Source organism: Colossoma macropomum, unplaced genomic scaffold (assembly GCF_904425465.1).
Source record: "Colossoma macropomum unplaced genomic scaffold, Colossoma_macropomum, whole genome shotgun sequence".
NCBI lineage: Eukaryota > Metazoa > Chordata > Actinopteri > Characiformes > Serrasalmidae > Colossoma > Colossoma macropomum.
Genome location: NW_023494804.1, coordinates 10,561,623 through 10,579,878, shown reverse-complemented (window position 1 = coordinate 10,579,878; position 18,256 = coordinate 10,561,623). Strand labels below are relative to the sequence as shown.

At 40.3% G+C, this 18,256-nt stretch overlaps 1 protein-coding gene across 1 annotated transcript in view; it reads right to left on the bottom strand.

Annotated features, from left to right (window-relative positions):
• Positions 1-18,256, bottom strand: part of cntnap3 (contactin associated protein family member 3) — a 188,696-nt gene that overhangs the window by 112,342 nt on the left and 58,098 nt on the right. The window contains exons 4-5 of the mRNA XM_036595152.1: positions 15,332-15,479; positions 9,058-9,261 (exon numbers count right to left, since the gene is read on the bottom strand). Coding sequence (XP_036451045.1) covers positions 9,058-9,261; positions 15,332-15,479 — 352 coding nt within the window. The remainder of the gene's footprint in view (positions 1-9,057; positions 9,262-15,331; positions 15,480-18,256) is intronic.

The following is an 18,256-nucleotide window of genomic DNA, read 5'->3' as shown; positions in this document are numbered from 1 at the left end:
ACTTCACATTAACAGCATTGATAGTTGACCATGGCAGCTCTAGCTAGGCAGAAACTTGACCAACTGATTCATTGGAAAGGTGGCATTTCATGACCGCACTACATTGAAGTTCCTGAACTCTTCAGTATGACCCATTCTATTGTTTGTGTATGGCTGTAGGCATTCTTGTTAGCAGTTGGTGTGGCTAAACTTACTTAACCTACTCCTGTATAGATATTAACCTCTAGAGACAGTAACCCTTATATTCACAGCATCCAAACTATACAAATTCATTGATATAGAACACTTACATCATTAAACTCATTAGCAACAACATCAGTTTAATCCATTATGCTTGTCTTTACCATTAATATTTCTCTGGCAGTCTTATTAATTATTTAATAGAGAATCAGAAACTTCATGTCAAATTAAACTAACACACTGAGGTCACCTTGAGGTAAATCCACATAGAAACACAAACGTATTCAAAATGAGAAAATATGTATAGAGCAGAGTCAGATTGTGTTCTGTGACCAGATGACAGAACAATAAGGCCCAATACAATTTCACCCCTTGCCCCTACCACTTAGCCCTCACCCCTCCTTTTTGCGCATTCATGTCTAGGGGTAAAGTGTCCCAATCTTTGTTGGGATAGAGGGATAGGGTGAAATGTTAGGGCTACATGGCCCTCCAAACGGAGGTTTTTCAAAGGCACACTCCAAACGGGATGTTAAGAGAAAAAAAAAGAAAAACCAGCAACATGGCTGCAAATGTGAGAATTTTCTCGGTTAAAAAATTACGATAACCATTGTGTTATCTTACTTTAATGTTGTTTCGATGTATTATGGTCCTTTTCTTCTTTGTTCTTACAAACATAAAAAATCGCTAGTAGTATGCTGATGTCTCGGTGGCTAGCTAGCTAAATTTCTCGTTCCACCTTAAATGGTGCCTCAGGCGTCAGAACTGCTGCATCATTTAAGGTGGAATGAGAAAATGAGAACGGGATCCTGGCGAATAGCTGACTTCAGCTTCATGTCAGTGAAGAATTAGGGGCGGGCAATAATAAAATAATTGTCACCCTCCTCCTCTTTGAAGGCACATGATGGCCTAAATGTAACTAAAGCCCAGCAGTGAGGTTGCTGAACTTCACCCTCCTCTGCTATCACTTTAGACTGGCAGGGTCACCTACAGAGCACCGCTAGTAGCCTGTTAATTAGGTAGTGTTCTTTTTATTTGTCCCATTTCATTGGGGAAGATTTCAACCATGACCCCTTGTAACTCAGTTCCAAGAGGCAAGGTGACACTCGAAAACAAGGGGTAGGGGTAAAAATGTGATAGTGCCTAAGTCTCTGATGATGTAATGTCATCTTCAAGGTGAAATCGAAGAGCAAATGCTAACTTTTTGCTAAATTTTCAGCCTCAATTATTGTGCTGTATGCTTGAGTGCAAGTTTAAGTAAGTTACAATCAGGATGCAGCAACTTTAATGTATTTTTTTCCTACAGGGAACACAGAAACTAATCTCTAATCCCTCAGGCAATGATCTGATTATTACAGCATAACACTTTTTCAAGCATGGTGAGTGAGGCACTGAAGACTGCCTCTATTACAATGACAAAAAAAATTGTACATACTGTACTGTGCTGAAGTCAGAGACCATAGTTTATGGTCAAGAAAGCAATTAAGTACAAGTTATTTTTTGTTGCAGCAGAAGGAAAAACATGTTTTCAGAATATTACACACATGCCTCAACTAGTAAATATAATGTCACATTCACAGTATTTGTGTTCACTCTCCTTCCATTACAGCTTCCGTTCTTTTCAGCAGACTTGCTTTTAGTTTTTTAAAGAAATCTGTAGGGATGTTTTTCACACTTCCAAAGTTCAGTCGTAGAAGTTGGTCGCACGTTTTTGTTTCTGATGATCACAGAAATCCCAAACAAGGTGGTCTTTTTTGTTTGATTTGCAGTTTTTTTCTTTTTTTGTCTATTTCTTTTTCTCAGTAAAGGCTTCTTGACAGCTACACATCCTTTCAGACTCATAGAATTGAGTTGTCTTCTAACAGTGGAAGGATGGAGAGTTAATAATCTGACTAATAGCTCAATCGTAATAGAATACGTCCATGTAAACACCTCAGTCGGAAACAGACTAGTCCAGTTGAGGCCATTCGGAATTTCTGTCTACTGAATGAGATGGGAAATCCTATAAATAATCAGTTAAATAGAAGAATAATAATCATGTAAACATTTGTATCTGACTACATTCCAAATCAGATAGTTTAAGTACATTCTGTGCATGTGCGTTGCGTCATAGCGAAAGTTTAGAACGTTCAACATGACGGGAGCAGAAACTGGTCAGCAGTCAGCCCTAACATTAAAACCACCTCCTTGTTTCTACGCTCATTGTCCATTTTATCAGCTCCACTTACTATATAGGTGCACTTTGTAGTTCTACAATTACAGACTGTAGTCCATCTGTTTCTCTGATACTTTGTTAGACCCCTTTTAAACACTGTGTCCACTCACTGTCCACTCTATTAGACACTCCTACCTTGCCAGTCCACCTTGTAGATGTAAAGTCAGAGACAATAGCTCATCTGCTGCTGCACAGTATGAATTGGTCATCCTCTAGTCCTTCATCAGTGGTCACAGGACGCTGCACAAAGGATGCTGTTGGTTGGATATTTTTGGTTGGTGGACTATTCTCAGTCCAGCAGTGACACTGAGGTGTTTAAAAACTCACACAACACACACCACCACGTCAGTGTTACTGCAGTGCTGAGAATGATCCTCCACCCAAATAATACCTGCTCTGTGAGGGTCCATGGGGGTCCTGACCACTGAAGAACAGGGTAACAAAGAATGCAGAGAAACAGATGGACTACAGTCTGTAACTGTAGAACTACAAAGTGAAACTATACAGTAAGTGGAGCTGATAAAATGGACAATGAGCGTAGAAACAAGGATAAATAAAGAAGAAAGTGAAAACAGAAGTATTGTGGAAAAAAATGTTTTTCATACAGCTAAACCTTAAGGGTTGACACCTACACTAATTGGAAGGGGTGTCCACCTACTTTTGGCTATATTGCTTATAAGGAACGTACATTCAATCAGGTGTGTCCACGCTTTTGGCTAGTACTGTAGACGCTTCTTATCATTGCCTGCCAAACTCATTTGACTTCAAAGACAGCCTTCAGACAAGCCTGAGGTTCTTTTTGTGAGCTGGCACATTTGGTCACAAAGACATGAAGGTACACACACACTGAGAAACAGAGCTTTGGGCCTAAGAGGGACGAGCAGAGACAGGACGTGATAATTGCTTTGACAAAGTCCGCAGCATAGCCCTTGTTTTCCTGTGTCTATTCCTGGCCGAGTGAAATAACATGCAATCCGTCATAACAAAACGCTTTTAATTTTTGTTCTCAGGAGATGGAGCTTTTCAATCGCTTCTTTCTGTCTAGGACACAACTGGTAATTCCATTAATCAATAATATAGACTAAAATAATGTCCAAAATTTGATTTCATTTGATTCCCAAAATTTGTCTTCAGTTTTTTTGTGTTTTTTTTTGGTAAATCTGATGTTTTTCCACGTTTCCAAAGTTCGTTGCATTTTCTGACAATCCAAGTAAACCCAAACACATTTCATTATGGTGTGGTCTGACTGATATGATTGCCTGCTGTCCACTGTGAACTTTCTATTATGACTGCCAGACTGTCACATTTCTTAAACTCAAACAGCAGAAAGTCACAAACTCAAATAATACAAGGGATGTGCCAATATCGGAATTCTGGGCTGATGCTGATGTCCAACATTTTCCATGTTCATTTTATGTGCATGATTGAAACAACTGCTCAGACATCACTGATCATAAATAAACCAAACAGTAGCTATATTTGGCTTTAATTTTGTGTAAACAGTTATTTACTGTGATGTATGATGAGTAGTGAAGCTGGATGTAAATGCGAGCAAACTTTAATAAACAACAACTAGTAGAAACACTGAGGCTATAAAACATTAACTACAAGACTTTGAATCAAGAAACTCACTGAGTAAACCAGACATAGCACAGGCACATAACCACTACATGTAACAAAGTAATGAGTAGACTAGACAACCATGGACTGAAACAAAGGGCTTCATGTAGCTACAAACAGTAAGGAACACCTGGGAGGAGACAGGGTCTATAAACAGGTGAGAATCCTAATAGAGAAGATGGGAAAAGGGGTGGGGCAAGGAACCAAAACACAACCAAGCACATGGCTAAAAAGCACATGGCTACAACACAGGGGAAGAAACAGACACTGACAGTGGGACAGAGGAAATAGCGACATTCCTAATTAATGACTTTACTCTTTGTAGTTAATCACGATTAATCACATTACTCTGTAGTTAATCACGATTAATAGCTTTACTCTTTGTAGTTAATCACAGTTAATCACATTACTCTGTAGTTAATCACGATTAATAGCTTTACTCTTTGTAGTTAATCGCAATTAATCGTATTACTCCTTGTAGTTAATCACAATTAATCGCATTACTCTTTGTAGTTAATCACGATTAATTGCATTACTCTGTAGTTAATCACAATTAATTGCATTACTCTGTAGTTAATCACAATTAATTGCTTTACTCTTTGTGGTTAATCATGATTTATTGCATTACTTTTATTTGCTCAAATTTGTACTAGAGATTTTTTTTTCAGTTTAAAAAGTGTATTTTGTCATATATGCACAGACAAAACAAGCTTCATCAGAATGTATTTATTACTTTCAATATATAAACATGGACCTTACTACAAAATGATACAAGTGCAGGGTGAATGTGGAAATAAGATGAAAATATAGTTTCCAATTTACATATCAACTATCAAAATATTTGCCTTTTCCAGCCCTAAATCACTCATTTTGCTAACATAAAATTCTAGCTCTGTTCTTCAGTCACTCACCTTGTTTTAGCTTAGATAACATGACCTTGTAGAGATGACAGTGCAGTCAACCCAGACGAAGCTCTTTATTTGGAAAACTACACACCGTGCAGGCTACACTGAATGCACACAACAGAACAACTGACCTAGTTACTTTTCTTTTCTTCACCAGTTTTTTCAAACAAAGATTGTTTTTGTGTTGGCTTTATTTATAAGGCTGGTTTTATTTTCCATGTGTTTGTCATTTTATCCCTGCTAGCGTTTTGTGAAAGTGAAGAGTTTTCTTACAGCTGTCTGCCAGTTACAATAAAAAACAAGCCACTAAATATATCCTTTACCAAAGGACTTTTTTCACCTCTATTGATGAAATTGGGGACACTCAATACCAGTCAACTGATGTATCAGTCAGGTCCTATTTTTTACAGTTTATCAGGATCTCCATGTCTGGAGTTGAATGATAGCCCACAGCATGCCAAAAAATCACCAAAATGATGCCGCAGACTGGGAAAACACAGCTCTGCCTGGCAAACAGGGATGTGTTTTGGTGCGTCCATTAAACCGGTTAAAGAGTCCTAATGAACATTTGTTCATTTTGATTTCTGGTTTTATAAGCGTGTCATGCTGACCCATTTACATATATTTTGTCAAGTTGTTCGTTATTGCGAATAAACAGTGCCAAGGACAGCGCGTTGCTGAATACATCTCCATTATGGCACGCTAGCTTCGGATCCAGAACAAGCTAAAGCCAGCGTTTCTGGGGACGGGCTCACGCTGCGTGAGGCTGGCAGTGGCTCCTGCGCCGCACGCACACAGATGGCATTCTCAGAGGCTGAGCTGAAAGCCAATGCTTACGACAGCCTGGATGGCTGACAGCACCTGAAAGCTTTTTTCTCTCTTACTGCCGCGTCAAAAACCCTGCAAAATATATTGCTTTTTAATCGTTATTGCAGTATTGGCCCGTGCAGTACTGATGCTGCAATATGCAAATCTCTAACCGATCACAAACGTTTGGTCTGTGTTGTGAGCATCCTGACGAATCACAGGTGTTTCTTGTGTGTACTCGTGGTGTTTGAGAGAAATGTAAAATAATGCAGGCCAGTCTTTAACTGCATCACATTCAGGGTGCACATTTGACTAGAGCTGCAACTTACAAATACTCAGATAGTTGATTATTCATGTGAATGAACTGGTTAATAATCGATTAATTGGCTTAAATGTGGCCTGTAAATCTGAGTGTTCTGACAAACTGAGATACGGTGCACCAAAATCTAAATTACCACCACAGAAAAAAAAACACATGGCCCTTTGTGCTACCCTAAGTAATAAGCAATAGCTAAAAATAAGCTATATAGTAATAAACATGAAGATTATCATTACATCTATAATGCTACAGCATTGTTTAACTGGTCAAACAGTTTAATGTGCCAGTTCAGTAGATGAACTCTATGGCTACGTTCACACAGCAGGTGAAAGTGGCCCAAAGCCAATCTTTTTCTTATATTCTTATATGAGATGTGTTATCTGTGTGGCAGTGTGAACAGCAAAAACACATGGAATCTGACATTTCCAATTCCGATTTGAGACGCTTTCATATGTGGTGCTGAAATCTGATCCGTATCCTATATGCGGCAATGTGGCCCAGTCTGAACAGCCAGATCGGAATTAATGCAATGTTTACATCAATCCAACTCCACATTTGTCTAAATTTAGCACTGCTGATACCTGTACAAAAAATTACAAAAGACTCATCCAAATCCCCTCCGTGTTTGAAGAGATTTAGAAAGAAATGGCTGAACGCAGCCGTAGGAGAGCGAGGCTGCAGCGTCAAAGTGCAGTTAAAAGTCTGAAAGCAAAGTTTAAAGAATCCGAGGACACGAACCAAAAAAGTGACTGTGACCTTTTTACAATGAGCTCAAACACATTCTGGGTGATGAGCCCAGCTGTCACTCAGTGAAGCTTCACAATGGCTCCTGTGACAATGGCGAAGATGGAACTGAAAGCTCCAGGAGCGAGTGGCGTTTGTTCTCTCTTTAGTTTAGGGTAGTTAACTCACCCACCTAACATAGGCCCTTTTCACATTTCCGCATTTTTTTCTGCTGGAAGTACTCGTTGCAGGGTAGCGCTGCTTCCGCTAAAGCAATTACAAAAGCAACAATGATGAGTTGAGCATGTACAGCTTGCTCAAGTATTAGAGCTTGAAGCAAAAACAGCCTTTTCTCAGTTTCAATGGTTTGTCAGATAAGCAGAGGAAAACGGGTTTGTGCAATTAATAACGGAATACACTTTGCGAGAGTAAAACAAATGCTGAATGCAGTTTGTGCTTTAAATTTGCTGCTACAGCTACTTCTCAGAGGAACAGTTCATTCTCTCCCTCAAAAATGATCAGCAAGTGAGAGAGCGAGTGCTCGGCAGAGAGTAGACGTTCGTTCGCTGGTTCCACCTTAAATGGTGCCTAAGGTGGAACTGGAAAATTAGAACAAGAAGCTGACTTCAGCCTCATGACTTTTAGTGTTTCACAGTTTCTCACTGCACATTAAACGTATCAGGAAACCAGCCGAGTGCTTAGAAATGCAAATAAGAAAACGTCTACAGTGGCACTACGGACCCTGACGACCTGGCGCGCCCCCACCTGCCATGATGTGCACGTGTTTAGCTTTTTGCCACATTAACTTCTTATTTTTATTATGTTTATTATTAGCGAGCTGTTTCAGCATTTCCAGCTAGAATGGCTGTAGTTATTTTCACCTGTCCATTCATTTATCACTCTGTAGATGTCCGCTCATGTTACTGTGCTCTGATATCTGTAAAGGAGTTTTTCCACAAACCATTATATCCTTTATTTAGACTCCCGCATTGTTGTGTATTTAGTGTTCTTCATTGATTCTTGACATCCTCAAATTCCAATCTTGGCAACTGTGACAAAGATAAAGTGACACACCTTTCTGTGGTGAGCTGAACGCCTGTATTTCTGAGGTTAGTAACTGTCCAAAAGGCAATAGCGGAACCTGTTTTACCCAGCGCTTACGCACTTCCGTTTCTTGTGAAAAGGGGGCCTACTGACGTCACTTTGAAAATGTAAACAAAAAAAGGTATGACCTGAAAGGTCACTCTGTTTGAATAGCTCAGATGCAGTTTGAACATGTGAACAAGTCCATACCTTGGTGTCAAACTGTCATTTCCAACCTGCTAGTTAGGGACTGGGTTAAGGTTAACAACACAGTCCAGCTTGGCAGTGTGGCATTATGAACTGGAAATTCAATATTATGAAGCAATTCTAAACAAAGATCGCAGCAGTTTCTCAGCAGGGTAAATGGGATTTTTGCCAGTGCCCTGTGTTACTGACTGGTTGCCCTGCTGTCTCTCTAAATCGGCTCCAGCTAGTTCAGAATGCAGCAGCACAAGCTTACCAGGAAAAGAAATTCTGATCACATCGCTCCGGTCTCATTTAGTTCACACTGGCTTCCTGTTAATTTCAACTCCTTGAGACATTTAAAGCTTTTAATATTTTAACAAAGTCCAGCATATCTTAACTGATCTTCCATCCAGACCACATAGCTCAGCTGAGACAGGCTTATTGCAAACTCATCACTGGCAGCTCAGTTGGTTTAAGGTCCTTTTCTTATGTAGGTCCTAAACTCAGGAATTTCTCCTGTTTGTAATTGTGCTGTTCTTTTTTGACTTTTTTTATTATTTTAGTTATATCAGGCTTTGTTTTGTATGTAGCCTTCAAATGCATATCAGAGACCTTCCTGTATGGTTTTCCCCCAAAATTGGGAAAATCTTTTACCTTAAACATTTAACATCTTAAACTAAACTAGACGCTGGCAGCACCGAGTGCATGCATGTGTGTGCATTACACACAAAGACACAAATACAATCTTCACAAATGCTGAACTCCCTGACACAGCCCAGCACCATTAGTACAGCAGATAATGTTCCACATCAGCCTCTGAACACAGATTCTAGGCAAAACAACATCAACATCAATACACCACTCAAAAGTGCTTCCATCCATCCATTCACTCCCTGGGCCATGCTATCCAAAGCCTATCGAAATCAACTGACCTCCTAATGCACCTCCCAGCTGATGGGGTTATCAATGAATTTATTCAGGAGTGGTAAGAAACAGAAGTGAAGAATCATGGCTAACAGTACCTTTTCTAAGATGTAGGAAGAGTTTCCCTTTGAGTAACTCCAAAGTGAGTGTGTGCCCATGTTGACCTTCCATATGAACCAGTATTCCAGAGTGGTGGAGGCTTTTGAAGTTCATGGTAAGCAGATCTTTGGCTGACAGGCTGGGGGCCGGATCGGACCTGAAGAGCAAGTAGCCGGCTCCATCAAAACTGGCCACATCGGATTCTGCAAACAACACAGCAGAAAGCAAACTTTCCATAATCAATGCAAAGTATTGACTTGAACATACTAACAACTCTCACCTTCTGTAATAAAGTGGTAAAGTAGTGCAACAGCTTTAACAGTTAAAGAGTTGATGCTGGTGACAAAAGCTTGGTGTAATTTGATATCAATTAGAACTCACTCATTATTAAAACAAGCAGAGATATTCTGTGGAAAGTGCTGATTCTAAACTTTCAATGGGTACTGCATTAGTGTTTGTTAGTAGGAGGTATTTTATTCTGATGGAAAGTTATTGTTGTATACAGTCTTGTTCTGTAGAAAGAAAAAAACATTATATTTTTGCCATGTTTTTGCCTTGAAAGCAAACAGGAAACAGGTGGAAGTTGACTTGAACCTGTGGATACAGAATGTAAATCAAACATGGTAAAACAGAGTAATGCACTAGGTAGCTTCCTATGTAATAAAATTAGGAATACATAAATACCTTCCACTAAATACCTCTTAAGGCTCAATATTCAGTCATTAACTGCTATAAGCTGATGCAAAGAAGTGCCGTTTAATCCAGTCTTTTCCAAATTCCTACCATTGTTGCTTTTATTTGATATGTAAGCAACATGATCCTACAAAGTGTGAACGTGGTAAATTCAGTTTTATTAGTTTGTGGCACAAACTGCACTTCCGAATTTAAAAAAGCATGTATAGGAATTTCGCATATCAAACATCAAAAATAAAAAAATGAATCAATAATAAGCGCCTATCAATCTGAATGGCACAGTATACTCCACAGCAAAAGTATCCTCGAGCATCTAGTGCATAGTACCCGATAACCATGGGTGGATAGCTGATATTGCCAAATATTGCTTAATTTAAAAGTGCAGCTATTATGCAAATGATCGTCCTCTTTCATGTGAATGTTTTTATTTCTTTGCCTTTATTTAACCCCTTAAAATCCCAGGCTCATTACATGCTAAGCTTCTTATTCAGTGACTACAGGGACTTCAGTGCAAACTGGCTGAGCTATTCTTAGATTATACAAGTATGTAATAAATCTTTGGGCCTACCGGTTGGCCCTGGTCATTTAAGGGGTTAACCATTCTCTTTGTACAATCATTCTAATCTATGGTTAGTTGAAAAATGTATACAATAGAAAACACTGCACTTGATTCTAGACTATACAAACAGAACATCACCAGCTAATTAACTACACATGTATACACTTTATTATAATGTAGGTTCTTAGTAAATGTAAGGGAATATGAAAAATACAACAAAGAAACCACTCAGAGTTCCAACATTTTGGTTTCCAATCAAATGACCATGGAGAACCACTGGATGTTAAGTGTTACATGTTGTCTGAGCAGAATATAGTTCTTATTACAAGTTATAAGAAACTCTACAATCAGTAATAAATGTGGTGTGTTGCTTTTGCATCAGGAAAGGGTTCTACTGTTACAATATCAAGCTTGTTACAATAGATACAACCTATTTCAACAACCTTTTAAAAAAGTTCTGTAGGTTGCATCTATTGTAACAAGTGTGATATTGTATTTATATTGTACCAATAGAGGAACACTTTTTGGTGCTATACAGAACCCTTTTCAAAAAGGTTATATGTAGAACCATCTACAGTACATTCTTTATCTGTCTGAAGAAACATTTCCTGATGCAAAGAAAACAGTCAAGCGTTCAGCTCTTGGAAGGTCCTATTATTTTTAATGCAGGAAATGCACTAGAGTTAAGCATTTCTCGGTTGATTATAATAATCAATGAGTGGAAACACCATTTCTAAAGTATCTATTATCGTGAAATTCACCAGAAACAGGCGTTTAAACTGTAGGGTTCCCCCAGTAAAAAAATGGCCATTTCCACAATGTCGATATCACAATGTCATGTCGCATTGTTACATCCCTAACAAATAATATCACGTTTCACCTCCCCCTCCCTCGACCCCCACCAATTATTGAGCTAAAATGCTCACTTAGCTCAGAGATCCTCCCTGATATTGTATTTCACACTGAAATGCATCACAGTGCGGAAGGAAAATGCATCATGATTTCCCATTCACATTGACTTTGAGGGGTTACTTTATGCAAAAATGTTCTGAATGGTTTGAGACAACTGGCCACTTTTCTTTCTTCCTAGTTCAGAGGCATGCCTCTAATTCCTGAGGCGTATTCCACTGCGTCTGATTCTAATAAGGCTGATAAGGTCATCTGATCTTTGCTCTTTCACGTCAAATAATTGATACCCCAATTAACTGCACAATCTAATGCTTTCGTTTCTGAGGCACGACACGACTCTTCCAGTTCATCTTCTTCATTCTGAAGGTCAATCATGAACCCACAATGAGCCAGATGTATGTAGGAGCACAGGTGTAGCACAGAATGCGGCTGCCAATATGCCCACAATAGGCTGATTTCCTTCCACTGCAGCTTATCACGCAGACTGTGTGTAGCCCCACCCATCGCAAGTTCGATCCCTGGTGATGCTACAGCCATCTGTGGCTGGGAGTCCAAGAGAGCACTATTGGCCTTGCTTTCTCTGGGTGGGTATGATGGCCCCCCCCACTTCCCCCATCACCCAGGGCGATGCTAGCCAGCGCAGGTGCCTGTTAGCTGACGTGACTGAACTGGTGGTTGACTCTTTCCTCCGAGCGTGTTCAGCTGTCCAGTGACACTGCGTTAGCGGCAGTTTGAGAAGATGTAGTGGCGCTTCACAGGTCTCAGAGGAAGCCTGTGCTGGGCTTCGCCCTTCTAGCCCTGGTTGTATTGTATGATTGGGGCAGTCCTAACTAGTGGAACTGAATACGTCAGTCTTGGGGAGAAAATTGGGAAAGAAATCCCCCCCCCAAAAAAGAAAATAGAGTTTATGAAATGATAGAGCATGTACTATGGCCACATCACACCCTGCGTCTTCTCACATCTGTCCATCTGGTCCTGAGAGTTTAAACAGTGTTATTCTTATGGTAAACATTCTTTCAGCACATGTACGAGGCTTGTGCCTCCATCTGAACATTTTGTCTGCCGCTGTTAAAGTAAGTCTCTCAACAGCACTTCTTCTGGGAGGCTTTTGGGAATGTATACCCAGTCTTAAAAGGGGGAGAAGGATCGCAGCGAAACCAGCCACCGTGAGCTGCTCAGACTTCAGTGAATCAAGCAGAATATGTAATCAGCTGTGTGTGTAATATCTCCACTCATTTTTGCGTGGCCCTCCCTCAAATGCATGTGTTTGAGGAAGAGCTGCGCATTTTGCGTTTTACCTTGAATGTGGCCCATAAACTGAACATTTAGGCTGCTCTGCCCGATTTGTACAGCTGGAGATATCACAATGTCACGATGCAACTTTAGTTGCTTGAAACTTACGTGCAACCAAATTTCATTTGAGTTGCATAATGTCAAGTGTCCTGCAACACACTTGTGGCCCATAAACTGAGCGTTTAGGCTCCTGTGTCTGATTCATACATAAAGCTGGAGATATCACAACGTCACAATGCAACTTTAGTTGCTTGAAACTTACGTGCAACCAAATTTCATTTGAGTTGCATAATGTAAAGTGTCCTGCAACACACTTGTGGCCCATAAACTGAGCGTTTAGGCTCCTGTGTCTGATTCATACGTAAAGCTGGAGATATCACAATGTCACGATGCAACTAAGGTTGCTTGAAACTCACATGAAACCAAATTTCATTTGAGTTGCATAATGTAAAGTGTCCTGTAACTCACCTGAAACTCAGTTGCAACCGTTCCAAGTGTGTCGGAGATTCTCCTGATCGACTTCATGCAAATGTTTTCAGTTTCCTGAGCCACAACAACAAACTAACAAGTATCTCAAACCTAAAGTTTATGTAACCAAACTGTTTATTCTTTCTTAGCCTGCTATATTTTCTCCTCTTTTGATGCCCATTAATTTTACAGAGCTCCGATTTCTTTCAGATTTATTTTCAATGAACTCGCAAGACAGGATAAGCGAGACATCAAGTACAGCCGTTATAGTTACTTAAATATTAATTTTTAAAGTTAAACATACACAGAACAGATTAAAAACATACATATTCCTGAAATACAGATGGATAAAATATAGGTATATAAAATTATACAAAGGCAATTAATTGCTGCAAATGCATAGTGAGACTGGTATAAAAAAACTAGTGGAATAATCAAATGTGTTGCATGCAAGTTTGACTGATTTTGAATTGCTTCGTGTATCCCTGCAATTATGTAATGCAACTCACAACATACAACTAGTTGCATGAAAGTTTCACTGTATAAAGCTTTTTTAGGCACTATGTCAGAGGATGTGGAACAGCTCGTCGAGGGTCAGTTAATGGACTGATTCAAATCAATGCAGGAAGAATTGTGTCTGCGTAAGAACAGATTTCAGAAATGGCGGAGAGTGAGAATACACCCAGATGAGTAATTGCTCTGCATCTTTATGGGCCTCTATCCCTGCGCCTCTGCTGACTGCTAACAATGCTGGATGTATCAAGACAGAATGAAACCATCCAGTTTAATTTCCCCAACAATACATCTCCCTCCAGTTGTGGCACAGGAGGAGAAAAAATACAAAAACAATCATATACAGTATTTGTGTACAACAAAACATAAATCAGCCATGTGAATTGCAGCCTGATTAAAAGGAGTCAAGTGGAGGAGAGCTGTTCTTTGGCGATAAGAAGTCAAAAACACCCAAATCTAACCACATGCCTGGTCTCGTGTTGGGAACAGAAAGAGACAGATTGGAATTCATTTGGATCTTCATCAGATTCCATTGTCCCTTCGGTGCGGCAGAGTAAATTACATTCTCTTTGGGAGCAATCAGTGGAAATTTCTGTTGTTTTCAGCAATGCCATTACTGCCTGGCATCGTGCATGTGCTATTCCCTCAAATGTGGTGCTGTAACCATGGGATAAACTGGCATGGTGAACTGTTTAGAGAGCACATTAAATAAAAATAATAACAGTGAGTGAAAGCTAGGTACAAGTTCATATACATGTGACCACTGCTGCATCTGTAGCATATAGTCAATTACCACAGACAATAATTCCTCTCTACTTAGATAGAACAGAAAACCTGTTGACTCGAAAAGCACTTATAATAGAAGCCAATAAGCAGGTGCTGAAGAGGCTGAAACACCTGTCCATTAGCTTCTCTTATAAGTGTTTGAAGCAAAAAAGCGTTGTGCTCTTTTAATAATTACAGGGAAAAACGTCACAAGTATTATCCTAATCAACCCTATACTACAGATGTGTTAGACAGAGATCCGAACGAAAAAAGTTAGAATATTCCTTTAACTGATTCGTACTGGCTTCCACAAGCAACATTACCTTTTCTGGGTAAAGCAATCCTTACGGCTGGCTGGAATAATTTGAATTCTCCAGTATCCGTCTGTTATGTTGGCATTCAGTTCCCTATTTAGCATTTTAAATCTTTTCTAAAGTCACAAAAATTGTAGCTTAAGAAAAAATGTCATCAAGAAACACCTTTAGATTAAACAGTTATTGTTAATGTATGGAAAATGTTAGCCAATACATGTTTTACTTCGATTATCTTGCCCCAGAGCACAACAACCTGCACCTCTTCCCATGCAGTCATGGAAGCTAAAAGAGCAAAGATGCCTCATAAAGAAATCTCTTTTTTTTATCGAACGCTAAAAAAAAAATCTCAGTGCCGAAGTTTTCAATAAGGGTTGGTAAACCAAGGAATGACGACAAGTTTGATGAATCATCTCAAATAAGCAAGTAAAGCAATACTTATCCAAGGACCACCACGTGTCCCATCTACACTACCTATGACTCAGCTCCGTCACGTATACCCTGCAAGGCAGGACTATTAGCTTTTTTCTGTCTTTTGTAATTAAACATTTTTGCAGATGGTTTAAAACTTGACAGCATCAACAGCAGATCTGTTTACAAGATTTTCTTTTCACAAGGTTTTACTGCTGTGAAAAAAGAGTTTCCTCCTCAGTTAGTACAGTGCAGAAGCTGCTCTGCAACTACCACACCACCAAAATCGTCCTGTGAAATGATGTTTGGATCAGCTCTAGTTATGGTGAAATAGATCTGGGCCATGCTTACTGTATTGGCAGCCGTAGGCCTCCAGTCTTAACCCGACTCTTCCGTTGGGGTTCCAATCCAAAGGCAACACACGTAGGAACTGAGCAAACACTGGCTGCTGCAGCTTGTACGTCAACACACTGTCAGCGTTGGTGTTCCCAGAGAAAGCCTAAAAAACACAAGACGTAAAGGTTTACAAAGTGACAGTAGCAGAAATTTGATGTTGCTAAAAACAACGCAACCATGATGCCTCAGCTATAGCGCTATAGCTATATGTTGTAGTCTACAATTCAAACCTATAGGTATAAACTTGTGTGTGTGTGTATATATACACACACACACACACTAAGGCAGGGGACAGTTCTGCCAGATGCCTACAGGCCTTCTTTCCCTGTATCAGGTGTGTTAGACTAGAAGCGGAGCTGAACTATGCAGGGTGGTAGATCTCCAGGACCAGGACTGGGGAGCACTATACTAAGGCACATACATTCAGTGTATATCGAACCTGTAATCAATGTATGGTAAATATGGTGTATCCTATGGTCTCTAAATAATAATACGATCTACAAATCAAACCTGGTGTATACATTCAGTGTATACATACACCTGGAATCTATATACAAACCTCATGTATACTAACCATACATACCACTGCTGTCTTATAAAACCTGGAATCTATAGGCCAAAGCTACTGTACATTTAGCCTACACATACTACTACAGCTGGAGTGCTCAATCCTGTCCTTGAGATCTACCACCCTGGAGAGTTTAGATCCAACACACCTGACTCTAATATTCATATGCCTCTGAAGGTCTTCAATACCTGGATTAGGTGAGTTAGATTAGGTTTGGAGCTAAACTCTGCAGGGTTACAGATCTCCAGAACCAGGACACCACTGTACTAGAGTCTAGAAATCAAAGCTGGAATCTACAGGCCAAAGCTGGTGTACATTTAGGCCTATACATACTACAAGAGTCTATAAATCAAACCTGGAATCTGTCACCAAACCTGGTGAATGCTAAGCATACATAAGACTACAGTCAATAAATCAAACCTAGACTCTATAACACTGAATTGGTGCATAGTAAAAACTATGGGTCCTTTTGATGCACTGCTCAGCCCTTATTGGGACTGAAACTCACCTGTAACCTAGGCATTACAACTTCACAGCACTGCCAGGGATCGATAAACACAGGACCTATTCACTACTCAGGCCGAGCATTTCCACCATGAAGAGTGACCTGTGCATTCCCAATCACCTGCCTGTATTAAAGGAAATCAATAAGGCCCAACTTAACTCAGTTACCCGCTGATGTTTGCCAGCTAAGGGCATGGCCGCCATTTACAGAAAAAAACGAAGAAAAGAAAGATTGAGGCCTGAATACCAACTTTTTTTTAATCTTGCGGTGCGGAATGCTCATTTTATTCCATACAGTATTTGAACTGAGCGCAAATGCAACTTCCTTAGCGCCGTCTAATTCTGGGTTGAGCAGCGTTTTCGGCGTCTTTGAAGGGATCAGACGTCTGGTGAAGTGGAGCGTTAAGCCGAGCAAATTGCACTGTTTCCTGCTGAGGAAGCCCGAGAAGAGCAGCTCATTTGCTTTAAAGTGCCCTCCTGAAATGCGCCGGGGAGTCAAAGTGCAAATCCTCCAGCATTAGCTGCCGCAAGCCTTCGGGACGGGAAGAGACACATGAGAACGAAAACGACTCAAAGCGCCTCTTCATTCAAAGATGAAAACATGACTTGTGGCACGCGAGGCAGACTGCGAATCTGCTCAGATTGACTGCGGCAATTAGGATCAGTTAAAAACGTGGCTGGAGAATTTTCATGACTCCTGCCCACTTTTTTTTGTCGCACGATCAAGGGGAGAAAACAGGCACTCGGCCTACGCCTTTCAATGTCGGAACAACCCAGGAGTGCTCTGCGTGGCGTTTTCTGTTTCATATGAAGCGGCCCACCCAAAGCTGTAATGAAAAAAAAAAAGCCGGAACATTCCCTTAGCGCCGCGGCGCATGCTACATCCATTTACATTTCCTGAAGCCAGCTCCAGGCAACTTTTATTTACTGTCAATGTCAAAGTCGGCAGAGCCTACCGGAGGCGATGAAACAACTTTAAATGCTTTTGAGTGGGCTCCACTTTCCACGAGAGCCTATTTAAATGGGCACTTCATGAAAATGGCCCTTTTCATCATCTTTTTATGCCAGTGTTCATGTTTTTAGCGATGCAGGGCGAAGTAAAAAATAATGTTTAATGTAGGCCAGTGTTCCTCCATACTGGTCCTGGAGTACACATGTTCTGAATGTTTCAGTGGATCCTTACTGTTACATACCCACTTCAACTCTGGAAGGGCCTGATAATTAGTTTCAGCAGGGAAAATAACAAAATATACAAGGTAAATGGGCTTCAAGGGTTTGTTTCACAAAGCTGGACTCTGAACTTAGCTGGATGTAACCCTGGATTTTCTATCTCATGACAGTGAATCAATATACTGCCATCCATGCTGGATGCCTGACCTGCTCAATAGCAGGTGAAATTTGGACGTCCGATCATAAACAGCTCTTGGAGCGATCAGGGCCGAGCTTCTGGCCGATTAAGAAACCGCTTTGTGATGTTTGTGCCATCAATCACATGAAAAATGTGGCTTTTCAGCAGAAGAAAACAATTCATACTGCACCCACCAGCCACTTCATAAAGTTCACCTCCTTGTTTCTACACTCATTGTCCATTTTATCAGCTCCACTTACTATATAGGTGCACTTTATAGTTCTACAGTTACAGACTGTAGTCCATCTGTTTATCTCCATACTTCGTTACCCCCTTTAACCCCGTTCTTCAATGGTCAGGACCCTGGCAGGACCACCACAGAGCAGTTTTTATTTGGGTGGTGGATCATTCTCAGCACTGTAGTGACACTGATGTAGCGTGGTGGTGGTGTGTTAGTGTG